Source organism: Glycine max, chromosome 17, assembly GCF_000004515.6.
Source record: "Glycine max cultivar Williams 82 chromosome 17, Glycine_max_v4.0, whole genome shotgun sequence".
Lineage (NCBI taxonomy): Eukaryota > Viridiplantae > Streptophyta > Magnoliopsida > Fabales > Fabaceae > Glycine > Glycine max.
The window spans coordinates 17,977,953-17,996,311 of record NC_038253.2 but is presented as its reverse complement, the minus strand read 5'-3'; the positions used below and the strand labels follow the sequence as shown (position 1 = coordinate 17,996,311).

Sequence of the window (18,359 nt, the reverse complement as noted above, 5' to 3'; positions counted from 1 at the left end):
TTCTTCTTTTTAATCACTCTCCCGTAGTTTTAAAAAACCCTAGCTCTCTCTGCCTGCGCCTCCATCGTCGTGGAGATCTAAATGAGTGAAGTGAAAAGAGTTGGTGGCATGTGTGACTCATCCACTTCTTGACCTCTCCCTCTTCTACTTTTTATCTTTATTCTCATTCTCATTCTATTTCTATTTCTATTATCTACACACACTCTCATCTTCTCTCTCTCGATGATGGCGTTGCACTCCATGTGTTCCATTTCTCATGTGCTGCACTTCGCTGAGACATTCCCTTCCCTCCACAATGCTCACGTGCTTCTCGACCTCATGCCTCTTCGTCGCAAACCTAAGCGCCGCACTCGCAGACTCATGGTGTTTCCCTTGTCGTCGTCTTTGCCGCTCCATCATTCCACTGCACTCGCAAACCTAAGCGCTGCACTTGCAGACTCACAATGTTAAAATGAGGTGAATATCAAGAATTTGATAGTTCTATTGATTATAGTTAGGTGCTTCCAAACTTTACTATGTAAAGCATACTTTCATCAAAGGAGTCATTTATCAATGCTAATAATAAGTGAACACTTTTTCCGCCTTATGCAATTTGTTTTAATAATATGTTGGCACTTTTTGTCTCGCTTTGTACTTGTAGTTGATCTCTTTAACAATGTTATTAATTTGCAGATAAAAAAAGATGTTAGTAATTTATCCTTGATGATGTGAATTGTAACCTTGTGCATCTATCTGAACTGTAGGTGAGTACAAGCTGTAGCCTTGGAGGTTTCAAATTTCTTGAGAATGCAAAGGACTTGCCTACCATTAGTAAGCACAGAGCCAAGCATGGCATTGGAAATATGAGGAAAAAAGGTTACTTTAAGGGTGTTTTACTTTGCTATAAATTTTCTAACCAATGATGCTTACAATTCTTCATGTAGTGACTTCAAAGGACCAGTGTCTGAACACCATGATGAAGTGCATTGCAGTAAGCTTTTGGTTTAGTCATCCCAAGCTAACGCATAAATGAGTAGTAAAAACTGAAAAGGAGCATTGCTATGAGGTACCACAGTTTCTTCTGCTGTAATACCTCATATTATTCAATATATATAGTTTCTTTCTTATTTTTTATTCTGGTTTCTGACAGTTTGAAAGCTAAATTTATGTTGCCAATGTGCTAATTTACATGGTTGGGATAACAACAACCATAGTTAACAAAATATTTGTCAAGACTTAACACTTAATTGTTTTACATAAACATCCTTGGATGAAGATTCCAAATCTTCCCTTAGTCTCTCAATCTTTTCCTTTAGTGTTGAGACATCCAATGCAGCAAGAATACTCTCTTTAACACCTTTATCTTTTCCATATCCTCAGAATTTGAGCCTTGAGCTATCTTACTCTCCAACTCCTTGATTTTGCCCTTAAGATCTTCCTCATTTACCACTCTATCAATTTCATTCATGGTCTAATTTTAAAAATAGGTTATTTTCTGTTTTATGTTTGGTGGTGCACTCACCACACTTCTCTCCATTACTCCAACAATCTTCAACTTAGTTGATTTCAACACCTCTTCCACCTCTTTCTTGACTTCAACTGCTTTCTCTACCAATTCCTTGTTTGGTGACTCCCCTTTTGGTATTTGTTCTTGCTCAAGCTTAAATTTTTTTTTTTTATTTATGCTTTGGTGTCATTTGCAAGTTTCTGATTGAGCTCTTGTTTCAATGAACCTGTTGACAGTGCCCAGCTTCTGAAGCTTCTGTTTCAATCCAAGATAAGAACCTGTTGTTTGAGTTTAAACATTAACAGATGAAATTATTAAGTACCTCCATGTCCTGAGTTTTTGCAAGCTAGAGCCTAGATTTGTTGAGAAGTCCATGTAGGATCAGCATGTGCCCAACCTAGTGGCTCTTACATGTACTCCATATCAATATATCATAAATAGTTGCATCAAGTTGATTTAAAAGGGGAAAAGTTAACCACATTTAATAAATTCTTTTAATAATAGACATTATACTTTCTCTGAACACTACTAGAAAAAAGGCTTTTTATGACACTGATTCTACGACGATCATACAAAGACCGATGTAGTAAATTAAGCGGTGACATTTTTGTAAATAGTTGTAACTTTTTAAATGTGGTTTCCTCAAAAATGACTTTAAAAATATTTTACAACATTGTTTTTTCAAGACCGTCTTTGAAACCCACTTTTTGTTGCTGACGTGGCACATTTTAATTGGGCTAACTGACAACCCTAAATCAATACAATATTTTGCTAGCTGTTCACTCTTCCATTCTCTCGTGACTTTCCACAATTTTCAGCACCTTCTCCACCGCCGTTGCGCCCAAATGCGCCTTCATCAATAGCCTCTTCATCGCCTTCACCGCTTTGAGGTTCACCAGCTTTAGTTTGTTGATTGAAGACAACAACTTCCAACGAAGCTACGTAAGTGTTAGTAAAATATTTTATTTCTCTCTCTCTCTCTTCCTTCTAAACGCCGCTTCCGCATCTCTCTTCCTTTTCTAACTATAGATTTTATTTTTCTCTCTGTTTCTTCCTTTTTATTTTATGCTTTTTTCTTCGATGTGACTGGCGTTTGTTTTGTGTGTTTTTCATGTGCGTTGAACCCTCTGCGTTCATTAATTTTGTTTTGTGTATTCGGATCGAGTTGTTTCACGTTCGGTTGCGGGGATCTTCGGTTTAGGTTTGTTTAGGGATTTTTTGTTTTTTTGTTTATGTTGTTGATAGGTTTTTCGTTGGATTTGTTGTGTTATGTGAGATTGATGGATTTTTTTTTAATTTATATTCCTTCAATGTTTTTTCTTTTTTGGAAAAATGAATATTTATTTATGGACGAAATAGATTTGCGATTTTTGTCTCTTAAATTCATGTTTGAATGGTGGTGTGACTTTCCTATTTGGTTCTATTTTTATGAAGCCTGACTGCAATTTTGCTTCTGAAAAATTAATCAGGAAATATGTTATTGTTACTTTTTATACGCATATCTAATATATCTTCTTTTTTTTTTTAATCATGGTGGAATAAGCTTCAAGGATCTCTTCCTGGTGGTGGAAGTTCAAATTTTTCTTCAAATATGCATGGGATGTGAGTAAAATTTTCTTAAATGAATTAGTGTAATTTGTTTACTAATTCATCATCATCATCATTGATGTAGTCTTTTCTCATCTGATTGATAAAACTCTTCTTTCTCTATGACTACAGTACATGCTATAAAGTGTAGGCCTGTAGGATTCTTATATCTATGGTAGATTACCATGGTGAGATGGGTTAGTTTATAGGCTTCATTTTGGTCTACATACAATTGGTAGGATTCAAATTTCTGTTTTCTTCCAATGTCATTTACCAGTTTCATTTGTGTCTACTAAAGCAAACAAGACATACTTTCTTGCATTATCTTCTATGTTTAATATAAGGGAATACAGTAATTTTTGCATGTGAGACATGTGATATGATAATTTATCATTGCTACAATTGTCAAATTTTCATTGAGCTCATGAAGCAAGTCATTGGGTATAAGGATATACATAGTTAACAAGACTTAAATCACCTTTGACATTAAAATTGTTTTATCTGGAAAGCATTGTCAAGCTCACCCATTAAAATAGTAGTGAATATCTGTTCTAGGATGTTATTATAATCGTAACTTTTTATTGGAGGTTGTCCAATTTAATAACAAATTTGGTAATTTTGGAGAGGTGGAAAGAAATGGCTTCTGCTTTGGTTCATTATGTATGAACCCAGAATTGTCAGCATTGAAGAGAAGAAAACTCAAGAAGAATTCATTAGCCAACTATTTGATCCAACATCTGGACTATTAACTCAGGACACGGTAAGACTCGCTTCATTAGTTAAATTGTATGTATATAGTTTTTAAATTCAAATAACTTCATCATTTTACATTCCCCCTCTCCCAAACAAAGGAAAGAAATTAACACAACATAGAAACATGAAGATTTAAAGGTGATAACTTTCAAACTAAAATAGTAGTTTTGTGTCTATTCCTTAAGAGTATATTACAAATAGTCAAGTGATGCAGTGTGTTTAAGAGTATATTACTAGCATTCGGGCTTTTTATCCGTTGTCTTAAAGATAACCAAAGGTCATACTATTGCGAAGTTTTTATTATAAGACATTATTGTATGTGTTTCTATATGAACTCTGAGATTATTGTTGAATATGTACTTATATGGAAGTGATGGGCTGGGCAATAATAATAATAATAATAAAATGGCAGCCTCACTAGCTATCTAGAGATCAGCTCAGAGCCATTAGGCTGGCTACTCATATTTTGTGGTTTCTATACAGTATCCTGTTAATTATTTTAGGACTGAGAAATTAGCTAGATCATGAGTAAAGTCAGAAATTATAGCAGAAATCTGTTTTAAGAGTATTTTTTTTACCCAAATATTGAGATCAAACACAAGACTACTGTTGGAGAATTATGATGTTATTTGCATGTGTGTGTATATATATATATATATTATTTATTTCCTTTCTTCTATTAATTAATTTTTGAACTAGTATATATAATTCATGATTGATCGAGTTTTCCTACATCGATCGAAGACAAATTTTGGGTTTTGTTAGATGTACAGAAACAGGAAAGGACATGCCATTATTGCACCAGTGGGTCAGTTGCTAGAACGAAAGGCAAACGATTTCAAAATATGATCCATTTCTCCAACCGAAAGGTAACCCATTACTGATTTTTCAAAGGATTTTCTGTTTAGATGTCTTTCATTAGCTATGGATATAGTCAAAATATTTTTTTTTTTGTAGGATTTGGACAATTTTCTGGTTCTGAACTAGCTTTTCAATTTTTTTGTCTAATATGGTATTCAAGTCTCATGGTTGGATCACTATCTATTTCAACGAGCTTCGTTAATGATTATGTATATGGTCTGGTACTATTCAAATTTTATTAATTCCTTTTCTTTTGTTATATATATTCCGGTTACGTTATAATAATTGTTTTAGGCATGAGGGAACTATAGTTAGATATCTCATAGTAACTAAAAAAGTGGTTAATGTACTTCACATAAAACTTAAGCAAATGATCCTTCCTTGAATTAGCAAAGTGGTTAATATACTTCTCATTAAGAAAATATTTTTTTTTCAATAACACGAGTAATATAATGCAGGAGATATAAAGTTCCTTAATGATTAAGAAAAAGACTTAAGGATTGATTTGGTTGGAGAGAAGAGTAACGAATGAAAGAAAAAAAAAAGGAAAGAAATATTTAAATTAAAATTAAAAAAAATGTAGAATCTATATGAAAATTTGAAAATTTCTTCATTTTTTTGTGTATTTCATCTTATCCAAATCAAAATTATTTGTCCATTTGGTAGGAGAGGAAATAAAAAAAATACGACTTATGAAATATTTTTTTTAATTGAGAAGAAAATAAAAGGAAAAATTAACTTCTATAAATAAAAATTTAAATGTTGATGGTTCTATAAATAAAATTGACATGAAAAATTAACATTTTGTAGGAAGGCGTGAATAAAATTGAAAATAAAAGGAAAAAGTAACTTCTATAAATAAAATTGAAAATATACACATTTGGTAGGTTCTTTGTTTGGGGTAAAATGAAGCAAAATGAATTAGTAAAGTAGGAAGGCGTGATTGAAATATTAATTTTTCACCATTTATATGAAAGGAAAAAATAAGAAGAAAACTTACTTTCATAGGACCTAAAAAAATACTTTTCTTTCAAATTGACATGAAATATAGAAAAATAATCTCTTTTTATTTTAATTTCTTAAAAAATCAAATATTTTTATCTAATTGCTTTTCATTAAGAGAGGAATAACTATTTGGATGGGCATACTAGAGATTAGTAAACACTTTTTCAATCACGTTTTCTCGTGCTTTCTAGTTTGTAGGGGGGATTTCCCATTTTATCAAAAAAAAGAAAAGGAAAGAGAAATGACTATTTTTCTTATTATTACCCATCTAAACAATATAATTTTTCTATTTTATTAATTTTGTTTTTTCTTAAAATTTCTTTTCTCTTTATTTCACCTTCTATATATATCACACAAGTACACAACCTTGTCAGTTGCCACTCCTATAGTAAGCTGGCTAAAATTCTCAGCTTGTTTTCTTCGACAGGCTTAGCCGGGACTTCACCGGAAACAGAAACTTTGTCAGAATGTGGAAGCCACGTGTCGTTCCCAGTGTTCTCTCTTTGCTTCTTCTTCTTCACTCGTTGCTCGCTATGGTCTCTGCACAAGGCATTAACAGAACCACTTGGAACACTCTCACTGGTTCGTGTCTCGTTTCATTCTTCTTTCTCTTCCTTCTGTTTCACACTTCTTCATATGTTGCCGACAAAATGCACCAAAAAATAAATAATAAGAGGAATTGTTCGAAGCTTGACTTAGCTTGTTTAGTGTTCCTTTGTTCATCTTTGTCGAGCTGGTGCTTTGAAAATTATGTATTTATTTATATTTGATGTTTTTAGAATTTGAGTGAGTAGGAAAGTGAGAATTTTAGAGTTGGAGCAGGTAATCAACTCGTTGAAGTTGGTGTGGTGTAGCTGAGTTGTTATCAGAATTTTGAAAATATGTTTTTGTATGCTCTAGCCTATAGATGGAAACTAAGAACCAAAGCGTCTAGTTCAGTTGGTTGAGCAAAGTGCATGAGTCGTTATAAATCCCCTGGTCCTATATTTCATTCCCAAGGATAAAAAAATGGAAACTAAGAAAGCATGTAGCAAGTGGAAATACAAGATATTCAATACTTTTAGTATAGCCAAGCTTTTTTGGTACAAGACCGTTGGTATCTTCTAGAGCATACTTTTTTGTGAAATGGAATGTTTGGAGTGAATAGGCAATTTAGTCCCTGAGATTGTAACCACTTTGCATATTAGTCCCTGACTTAAATTTTAATTCATAATAGTCCCTAACTTTACATAAGTTTTGCAAAATAGTCTCTGTCGTTAAATTCTCAGGTGACGGCGTTAGTGAGGTGTATAGGTGGCAATTCAGTGCCACGTAGATTGTCCAACGTGGCACTGAGGTCTGCATCAATAAATTCTCTCTCACACGCAAGGTTGCTTCTTCTTCCCCAAAAAAATTAGGGTTTACAAAGCTGCTGGTTGCTTCTTCTTCTTCTTCTTCTTCTTCTTCTTCCCACGTTGAGTTGCTTCTTCTTCTTCTACTCTGAGGCTCAGTCGCTGCTGCTTGTTCACTTGATTTGTCCATGTCTGCAAGTGGCAGTTATTGTGCATTTTCTGGTAGTTTCATTCGGCAATGCCACCATGGAAGACGTGCAACTATTCAAACTGCAAGAACAAGGAGGCACCCAGGAAGGTTATTCTATACTTGTGCATTACCCCAAACAGACCCAGATAACTGTCAATTTTTTCAATGGGTTGAAGAAGAAAACCAACTTTCTAATTCGTCTTCTGTCTCAAGAGAAACAATGGTAGTGGCTGATTTGAGGCTACAAATTGAAGCTTTGTAGAAGAAAATGAGAAATTTAACAAACATTGTGTTGTTAGGTTTTTCATTTTTAATTGTAATGTTAGTTTTAGGGGGAATGTATTTTAGGTAAAATGTGTAATAGCAGCTTTTGAAATTGTAATTGTTGTTTTGCTGAAGAATTTGTAGTAGGAAGTAGCTTTTGTAGTGTAATAGCAGCTTTTGTTGCTACTGTCAATTACCCATTTCAATTAAATATAATTTGTTGGTGAAATTTGTTGCTGAAATTTGCAGTTTATTAAATATAATTTAATAAAAGAAAGAGAATTAGGTAATAAGAAGCAGCTCATAATGTATGTTGGGATGGATTGTACTACTCCAACTCCAAATCCAACACAGTGTATAATTTATAAAAGAAAGAGAAGAAACATGATATCATTTCGAAGGGACAGCTTGAAATAAAAGAAAGAGAATTAGGTGATGGCACAAGAAAGAGAAGTTTATTAAATATAATTTGTTGTTATATAACTTTTTGAAGTTATTGAAGTAGCACTAAACTAGGTGGTCCTACTCCAATTCCAAATCCAACACAGTGTATAATTTATAAAAGAAAGAGAAGAAACATGACATTAAATCAATATTTCACATAATATTTGACATCCCAAAACATGGTAGTTAGAAGCAATTGTTCAGTAAGCCATAATGTTTACATCATTTCACATGCCAGTGAAGCTTTCAAAATATACAACTACACATCCTAATATCAAAATGCAATAAAAAATGCTTCTTCAGTTTTCTTCATCAGCAACCTTCAAACTCAGCAACCTTCAAAATGCAACAAAAAATGGGTCTTCAGCAACCAACCTTCAGCAAGCTTCAAAATGCAACAAAAAATGCTTCTTCAGTTTTCTGCATCATCTTTATCAGCAACCTTCCTTTGTTTGGCTCTTGTTATGGTTAGCTTATTCCTTGCTATTGGTGGAACAATAGTTGCAGGGACCTACATGCAAATGCCAAACATGAATAATTGTAATATATAAAAATGGAGTGCTGCAACAAATTAGGTTGAGATAAAACTACTTTGTTGTGACAAATATTTACCATCAACTCCATGTCACTATCTTGTGACAAATGAGGCTGAGATAAATTAATCTCCACCGGATCTTGTTGAACATGAGCAGCAGCTTCTTCAGCCTCATTCAAAGCTTGTTCATCTTGAGATAATAGGTGGTCATCCTCATTTGAAGTTGATGGTGCAACATATTTCTTTGGCCTAACAGGAACTCCAATATTTTTACAGCTTCTAATGTTATGATTGGTTTGGCCACACCTTCCACATGTAAACTCAGCCAATTTCCTCTTTAGCTTATGTCCTGTGACATTGTCCTCATCTACAGATCTCCTTCTATTTTTCTTTGGCCTTTCTCTTTGGACCCTTCTATGTGGTGGAACAGGGTGTGTATACTGTGTCTGGGCCCAATATTGTGGTCCTTGGACTGGTTCAATAAAATGTTGGTATGTCTTATTATAAACTTCTATTGACAGCCACTCATGACACATGTCCTCAGGCTTCCCTCCTTTGTGAGTTATTGTTGCAATGGCATGTCGGCATGGCATCCCTACATCAAAGTTGTAAAATCAGCACACATGTAGGTTAGGAATGAAAAAAAAAACTATAAAGAACACAACCTGTTAGTTGCCATACTCCACAAGTGCATGTTCATTAACCTAAATTGACCTCAACCTTATTCCCCCACATGTGGACCTCATATCTCAGGCCCATGTTATCACCACACCAAATGGGAGTCCATTGATTAGCAAAATGAAATTATTTTTCTAGTCTTTTATACTGCACTGGACATAATGATCCAGGCTTTCCAGAAAGTTTAACCTTGCGGGCAGCCATGGTTCTCATGATATAACTTCTAATTTCTTCAAGCATTGTGATAATAGGCTTGCATCTATACTGCAGAATTCTAGAATTCAATACCTCACAAGTGTTGTTGCATATATTGTCCACCTTGGGTATTGTACTAAAGTGGGCTTTTGTCCATGCTTGTTTGGGCCATTTATTCAAATACTCCCAAGCCTGGCAATTGATTGTCTTCAAATGGGCCATATGGCCTTCAAACTCAGCAACAGTAGTGGATTTTGCACATTGCCACACAATTCCTTTAAGTTCCTTGCTTTTCCATTGCTTTGTAAAATTTTTCCAAAGATGCAAGACACAAAATCTATGAGGTGCACCAGGCATGACTTCCTGTAAAGCTGGAATAAGTCCCTGAAAAATTGCAGCAAAGTAGTAAATACTTCTGGACTAGTCCCTAACTTATGTCATTAACTTCAATTAAATACCTAACTTATGATAACAATTTCAAATCACACCATGTCATACCTTTTGCATGTCTGACATGAAATTCCACCCATTCTGTATGTAATCCCCAAGATCTTCATGCAGCAAAGTTAAAAACCATTTCCAATTGTCTTTGTTCTCAATGTCCACAACAGCATAAGCAATAACATAGATGTGGTTATTGCCATCAAGCCCAACAGTAGAGAGCAAGTTTCCTCCAAATGCACTCTTTAGGAAACATCCATCTAGACCTATGAATGGTCTACATCCAGCAACAAACCCCTTCTTACAGCCAGCAAGACAAATATATAGCCTCTGAAATTGTGGTGGACCTTCTGGACTTGGCACTGTGTTGATCTTAACTGTTGATCCAGGATTACTCCTCAACAATTCATGTGCATAATCAAATACTTTGGCATATTGTTTCCTCTCATTCCCTTCCACTAATTGCTTTGCTTCTTTCATGGCTCTCCACATCTTTGTAACTTCAATGTGCACTCCAAACTCTTGCTTGAAATATTCCAAAGCTTCAACACATTTAAGGGTTGGCTGCATTCTGAGTTTGCCCTCAAGTTTACTGACCACCCACTGTCTATTTGCTTGTTTGTTGTTCACTTCTCTGCAGCAATTATGGTTATGCTTAAATGTCTTTATCTGAAAAGAGTTTCTAACTTCATTCTTTGCACAGTAGATTTCCCAATCACAAAATGCCTTCTTGCATTTTGCTATAGCCCTTTGTTTATCATTCTTCTTCCACTTGAACTCCCTGCCCATCAATATGCTATACTCCCTCAAGGCGGATTTAAATTCATCTAGAGTACCAAACTCCATCCCTAATTCCAACTTCTGTTCACCAACTCCACTACTTTGACTATATTGAGGATAAACTTCAACATCCTCATCTTCATCATCACTACTAATGGGGATATTAAGCTCCTTTAAATGATAACCATCTGTCTCAACTTCAGCTTCTTCAACTTCATTCAACATACAAGAGAAATTTATAAACCACTCAGCATCTGTCTCATCACTGTCAACTTCCTTTTCCTCCTCACTATCAGCAACATCTCTCTCTTCACCACCAGCATCTCTCTCCTCACCAGCTTCAGCATCCCTCTGCTCACTACCATCTCTTTGCTCACCAGCATCAGTATCCCTCTGCTCACCCCCATCCCTCTGCTCACCAGCATCCATCTGCTCACCAGCATCTCTCTGCTCTCCAGCACCAACATCTGCATCAATGGTGATCAAGTAAAAATTAATCATATTAATTAATTATGGTAACCATGTCGGACCAAGTACAGATGAATTAAAACTTACCTTCCTCATGGCCAGCAACAGGTACATCATCTAAATCATCCTCATTCTCAACAGCTTTTCGAATTGGATCACATTCCAAGTACAACATCTGTGGGACTTCTTCTAAAATTGGATCTACTTCATGATGAAAATAAACATTTATCTCATTCTCATTTTCAAAAGCATCCCTAACTAAGTGTAATATATCTCCATCAGTTGTACAACTCCTTAACCCATGATTAAAATCTAAGTCCTTATCAATCAACCAAAAACATTCTCTTATATTGCTATACTTCTTACAAGCTTTCACCAGATCATATAAGATAAATGCATTCAGGCAATCTGGAGATATATCCTCCCAAACGTCAAATTCTCCGCCTATATATTCAACCTTTCCATCACTGGCACGTGGAGTGAATCTTCCTCCATGGTGCAATACTAAAGTTATATTGTCATTCATTCTACACAATCAGAAACCGTAAACATTGTCATATATTAGGAAATAAAAAAACCTACCTCAAAAAGCGCGAAGACATTGACATTGTCAAAAAGCGCGAAGACACAATCAGAAACCAAAAACATTGTCATCTATAAAAACAGAGCATCATAAACGAAAATAATAAAGGATCATAAACCTCCCTACGAAGCGCGAAGACAATGCAAATGAAACCCCTCGAACATATAAAACCCCAAATCAAACCACCAAAACAATGCAAACGAAATGAATGAAACCACCAACCTAACAAAAAGCGTGAACCCTCAATCACGAGAATGCAGGGGAGGGAAGAGCAAACCGCAAACAGTTAAAAAACCCTACAAGCAGTAAGATAGTGAAAGGGAAAATGGGTTTACTTCATTTTTGATTTCTTTTTAACCTAATTTTTCAATTCAGTCCTTGCCTTGCCACATAATATTGCTGACTTGGACTCAAACCTGCCACATTGGGATGCTTACGTTTGCCAAATAGACATTTGACTAACGGAGGAAATTAGATTTTAACAGCAGGGACTTATTTGCATAACGGAGGTAAAGTTAGGGACTATTATGAATTAAAATTTAAGTCAGGGACTAATATGCAAAGTGGTTACAATCTCAGGGACTAAATTGCCTATTCACTCGGAATGTTTGTGAATTCAAGAAATTCAAATCTTTGTATGGTAATAATGGATTGGAGAGGCCTTCTACAATGAATGCAACTCTATATATAATTAGATCTTAAAGTTTTCTTTCTTATATAGTTTAAAAAGCCACTCTGAATAGTATTTGACTTTTGACATGTACATGAATGATTTGCACTTTTGTTTTTAGGGAAAAATTCTTATGTGTACTTTGTGTCTTGGAAGTTGAAACTTACTTGGACAAGTTCTTTGGTGCATGAACTCCCCCATTGGTCATAGCAAATGGAGGTTTTTCAGGGATATTTCCTTATTCAAGCGATATTGCCTATATATTTTTGCAGTGAGAACTTGTTTAAAAAATCTCATTGCATGGTGTGATTTGCAGTAAGAACTGGTTTAAAAATCTCATTCCTAGTTAATTTTTAATCACGCCTTCCTACTGATTAATATTTTGCATAAATGTGTATATTTTGCAACCTTCGAAAGATGAGGTTGGGGAATCATTTTTTGACCCATGAATGATTACTTTGGTAAGGTAAAATCAGCAATGCTTCTCATGGTTAAACTTTGATCAAATTTCAATAGTCCATCTTGTACATCTCTAAGAATTGACTATTTTTCCACAGGATGTTTGGAGATTTGTGCATGAATTAGGCTACAGCAATGAATCATCATCTAAAACCAAAGGCATGACTCAAGTACTTAGTTTCTCTTAACTATATTTACTATTAGAATAACATGCAAATAGGTTTGGCTGAGAAAATATACCCTCTATTTTGAAAAATGTTAAAATATAATTTTGGTTCCATATATACGTGATATTCATTCTTAATTTTAGTTCTTTTGTTAAAGTTGTGAGTCATTCATGTTTGGTATAACAAGTTTTATGTTAGTATGATGAAATCTTAGAGGTGTTAAAAGTGTGAATTGTACAAGGCACTATATATATATAACCTAGAAAAGCATGATCTTATAATATAAAATTTTAAAATGATTAGTACAAAATAATCGTCTTAAAAAAAGCTTATAAGGAAAGACTTTCTAAGACGATTGTCTGTAATGCCGTCTTAGAATATATACTTTCTAAAACGATTATTACAAATAACCGTCTTAAAAAATAAGCTCTGGTAGACTTTTTAAGACGATTGTTTGTAATAAATGTCTTAGAAAATACACTTTCTAAGACGATCATTACAGACAACCGTCTTAGAATGTATATTTTCTAAGACGGTTATTACAAACAACCGTCTTAGAAAGTCCTTTCGTATAAGATTTTTGTATTAACCATCTTAGAAGATACATTTTTTAAGACGGTTAACAGTTAGTAACCGTCTTAAAAAAACTCACAATACAACAACGGTTATTTATGAACCATCATGAAATGTTTTTCACTTTCAACATCATCAGAAATAATGATGGTTAACAACCGTCATGGAATGTGCATTTCAACCGTCGTGAAATGAGTTATTTCTAGTAGTGGAAATAAAACTTATACACATCTAAAAATTAGTGTATAAAACCCAAATCAATTTTAATTTTTAAAATTCTAAAAAAAACTTAAAATTGAAAGTTACGTCTAATAGTTCCTAAGAAAAACTATCATTGACCATGAGAAAATCATGTTTTGCCCAATCGTGGTTTTAGATTGATCAGAAAAACCAAGTCAAGCATGCATTTAATATGGAATATTGACCCATGAATGTATAGCAAATAAATAAATTAGGCAACAGAATATGGCATTAAATATGGCTAATGAAAGCAAAACTACTTCTCACATGTAACTACCAGCAAATTAATTCTGCCAATCCAAAAATCAATTTATGTGCATTCACAGTATGATATATCTTTTAATTCTTTGGCTAGTGAATATTATACACTATTAATATATACAAAACTAATTCTCAAAGACCAAAATGGGGGAACTCCATGGCTGAATTGATGCCAAGCATTTAATTAGATTGAAATCAAATTCAGGATTCTAAGTAGCATAATATTCTGCAATGGCTTTGTTGGCGAACTAATATGTTTTTTTTGTTCCTTTTTCAAATTTTGAAGTCATGTACTTAGTTGGGGATGATATTTATTTTTTTGATTTCTTGAATTCTTGTTTAGGGGAGTTGTACTCAGTTGTCTGCAGCCCAATAGATGCAGCCTTGGTGGCTACTGCAGGCGGTGATGACAGAGGATTTCTCTGGAAGATTGGCCAAGCGGATTGGGCTTTTGAGCTTCAAGGTATTTTCATGACACTAGAGTTACTGATGGATTAATATTTTTCCATTTATCACCTCTAGTGTCAAAATATTTGGTAAAATCAAGATAATGGAGGCAATACATTATAGAGAGGTAGACTTAATCTATCACATTTAACACATTGCAATGTGGTATGTTTTCAACTTTTGTGTTATAAATTTTTATTTTTATTCTTGAATTAATCTAAAAATATCTCTTAGACAAATGTTAGTTTTATAATATTTTATACAAAAGCCTACAAAAATAAAAACAAAAGAAAGATAAAAACATGTGACGGGGAGAATATATATATAAACATGATGTGCTAATTAAGGTTATTTTTTAAATATAATTTTGGAGAAATTTTATAAAATTCATTTGATAATTACATTGTTTAGTTAGCAAAAACATTATAGCATACTCAAATTTAACAAATTGCAAATGATTGTTGTCTATTCATCTTTGAGTCTCACATATGAAGTCACTGCAAATTTAGCTAAAGTTATTCATAAGTAAAAGTGAGAAAGGTCAAGTGTTTGTGTTATATTCTCCATTCAACAAGAAAAAACCTTCAATATCCCCTTAACATGATTTATATATTGTATAATAAATGTTTATGTTAAATGTCAAACATAGCAGATTATGGCCCCATTGTAAGCGGTAAAATAGCAGATTATGCAGGTCGTCGAGTTGTAAGTCAAAGTCAGGCTACACTTAATTCTAATTTCAATGTTTCTATTGCTCACCTTTGGTTATTTTGCATTCTGACGTGCAGGCAATGGGTTTCTGAGAGGTTTTCTGCATCTTGGGATCACTTATCATAGCATTCTCAAAGGTTTGCCATTAATTTCTTCCCAGATTTCTCTAGCTTGAATTGCAGGGACCTGATCCAAAGTTTAATGGTATCTCACTTCTTGACCTTTTTCTAGGATCATAATTAATTCAAATAGACTATTGTCCATCTCAATAATAAACTTTCACGTGTCACAGATCAATAAAGAATCAATGCAGAGAACATATTTTTCATATTATGCCTTTGTCTGGCTACTAATCATATGTCAACAAAGGAAAATCTAAGAAGCAGCTTTACTTAGAAACACTTGTTATCAATCCATTTTATCATGTGCTGCATTTGATCATTTTCTGATCCTAAAAAAAATTACTTGCATTTTTGGAAAAATTATTAGAAACTCATACTGTCAAACTTTATCTAACCCTTTACAAATCTTTCTAATTTTGAATCCTGAACAGTGCATTACATTGCTTATAATGAAGTTTTGGTCACAATTTTGAATAGTTGTCTTGGATTTCTTAATTTTTTCACAAATGATTTAAAATATGTCCCGATAAAGAAGCATCTCGTGCGGAGAAGTTGATATCTTGATGCTAAATTGTAATTAGAATATATATAAATAAATACTAACACTTTTATTTATTACATTATTATTATTATTATTATTATTATTATTATTATTATTATTATTATTATTATTATTATTATTATTATTATTATTATTATTATATGCATGCTTCAGCTAACATGAAGAAGGTGAAGCATTTGGTGGAGCCGCCAGATTCCAAGACCAAATTGTCTCTGTGGAAGGCTGATCTTGCTCAAGAGGGAAGCTTTGATGAAGCCATTAAAGGTTGCACTGGTGTTTTCCATGTGGCAACCCCCATGGATTTTGACTCCAAGGACACTGAGGTATGTTGATCATTTTCACACTTTTTTTTTCCTTGCCATTTAATTGGAAGTATGCCCTCAATTATTATGATCACCAATGATGATTGATATGATTTTATAAATTTTTGAATCAAAAATTGTCAACTGAAGTTTCATTGTCTAAGAAAATATACAGCCCTTGAAGCTACTAATACTATGTATTACGTCAATCAAGTATCAAAATTGATAAGATACATGATACTCCATGTTAAAAATGCAAATATTTTTTGTAAAGAAAATACAAATAATTTATACAACATAAACAAATTAATAACCAACGTAATTTACTACACTGTTAAAAAATAATTTTTATAATTTTTAATAAAACACATATGTTAATATAATTTATCTATAAAAAAAATTGAAAATCAATTGTATGCACAATACTCCACACTTCAACAATAGGTTAGTATTCATTCCAATTTTTAGAATCTTGTCGGTCACGAAGTGTGGCTCTTCACCATACCCAAATAGGCCATCCATTCTAATTTCATTGGATATCCACACTTCTACTATTTTTTAATATTTTTTCCGAATATAAGAAAATGATTTTTTATTTTATTTTTTTGAATTTGAACACTTTCCTTCTCGGAAAGAAAAAAGAAAGGAATATCCGCATATATCACCAATTAGTATTAGTAGCCATTAAACTTTTTTGTTTGTTTGACACAATTATATCATTGGGCATGCAATATGATAAAGTAGCTTATAAAGTTGACCAAAATATTATATAAATGCAGTTCTAAGAATGTGGAGGAACACGTATTCTGGTTACTGAATAACCTACGTAGGTACCAAGTCAATTCCCAGATCGTGAACACTTCATTTGATTCCATATTTGTGTTGTTCTTCTATGTAATTATTAATTTAAGTGACTTGATTTCTTGTCGCAAATATGGTTGTACTTGTACTTGTCGTCTGTGAATACAATATATATATCCACATATAATGGGTGAGCTACATGTAAAAATTATTAGAAAAGCTAGGGTTTAATTGATTAATCATATTCACTTTGGTTAGCCAACATCCTAAGAGTGGCATTTTGGCAATGCATCTGCTGAGTGCAGACCCGCCTAAACCCAAAATAAAAGGTGAACACTTTTCTTGTCAAAACGGAATCTTTTGTATATGAATTTCTTGGCATAACAAGTGAAGTAGATTTCTTGTAAATGAATTTCTTCACGAGCATCACTATAGTGTTACTCATCAATTTGATGTCTCTCATGACATTCAGAACAGTGTTGAGGTTAGTACCTATCGTATAAATGTTAGCATTGACTTAATGGCTAATCTTGGATATACCTTTGGTTTCATGTTGTTTCTCTGGCCTTTGATGTTGACCTACACATGTATATTATCCCTCCAAGTATGAAATGTATGCCTAATCTAGAATCTTTTCCAGTTATTTCCAATATTAAGTATTACTATAGAAAGCAGTAACATGCATTAAATTTACTAACAGCTGATGACATGCTAATTTTAGTTCTGACTTCTGATTCCCATGTTTTTGCGTTGCAGGGGAAAATAAAGCAGACAATGGACAAGGCCTTTTGGGATGGTATCATGGAAAATGAAGCAGGTGAAAAAAGGCCTTGCATCACATTCTTCCAAAGACATGGGTGGTCAATTATGAAATTTATCCCTTATGGTACGGTATATGTAGGAATATGTGTTGTATAACTTGATTTGTAATATTGGAGTAGGGAATTAAGTATATATAAATGCGGACAAAGGTAATAAAATCATTGAATGTAGCTATTAGATCATAACTACATATATGTATATATACCTTGTATGTGTGAAATGACAAATTATTATTTAATTATAAGTTTTTTTTTGTATTGTACTGCTAGCTACTAGAACATATATATATATATATATATATATATATATATATATATATAAGCAAGCTAGCTTCTTGTACTTATTCATTAACTATTTTGATAGCTAAAATTTTACCTTGGTTTATAAATTAAGTCTCATATGAGACATTAGCTAGGTACATCATATTTGCATTATGTTCCTGACTAAATTTCGTGAAAATAATAATAAAAAAAGCACCATTCTACATCGGTTGACCGAAAACTGATGTAAAACGCCACAAAAACTACGACGATCATCCAGGAGAACCGATGTAGAAGTCATTCATTTAATTAAAAAAAGGCACCATTCTACATCGGTTGACTGAAAACCGATGTAGAACCC

The 18,359-nt window shown here is 33.3% G+C and overlaps 1 protein-coding gene and 1 pseudogene across 23 annotated transcripts; one reads left to right on the top strand and one right to left on the bottom strand.

Annotated features, from left to right (window-relative positions):
- Positions 1-396, bottom strand: part of LOC100813921 (triacylglycerol lipase OBL1-like) — a 35,548-nt pseudogene extending 35,152 nt beyond the window's left edge.
- A 1,864-nt stretch (positions 397-2,260) lies between these two features.
- On the top strand, positions 2,261-17,979 carry LOC100812851 (uncharacterized). 23 transcript variants are annotated; one of them, XM_041011049.1, is made up of 11 exons: positions 2,266-3,088; positions 3,206-3,308; positions 3,700-3,833; positions 4,592-4,695; positions 4,784-4,903; positions 6,120-6,274; positions 12,829-12,889; positions 14,315-14,434; positions 15,207-15,266; positions 15,967-16,136; positions 17,673-17,979. In XM_041011049.1, the coding sequence occupies exons 5-11, from the start codon at positions 4,852-4,854 to the stop codon at positions 17,832-17,834; spliced, it is 780 nt and encodes a 259-aa protein (XP_040866983.1). In that variant the 5' UTR covers positions 2,266-3,088; positions 3,206-3,308; positions 3,700-3,833; positions 4,592-4,695; positions 4,784-4,851; the 3' UTR covers positions 17,835-17,979. The 23 variants fall into 23 exon arrangements, with proteins under 23 accessions (XP_006600981.1, XP_040866983.1, XP_040866990.1 ...); XM_014769772.3 differs by having other exon boundaries at positions 2,269-2,428; positions 3,030-3,088; positions 3,206-3,833; XM_041011048.1 differs by having other exon boundaries at positions 2,269-2,434; positions 3,030-3,088; positions 3,206-3,833.
- The last annotated feature ends 380 nt before the right edge of the window (positions 17,980-18,359 follow it).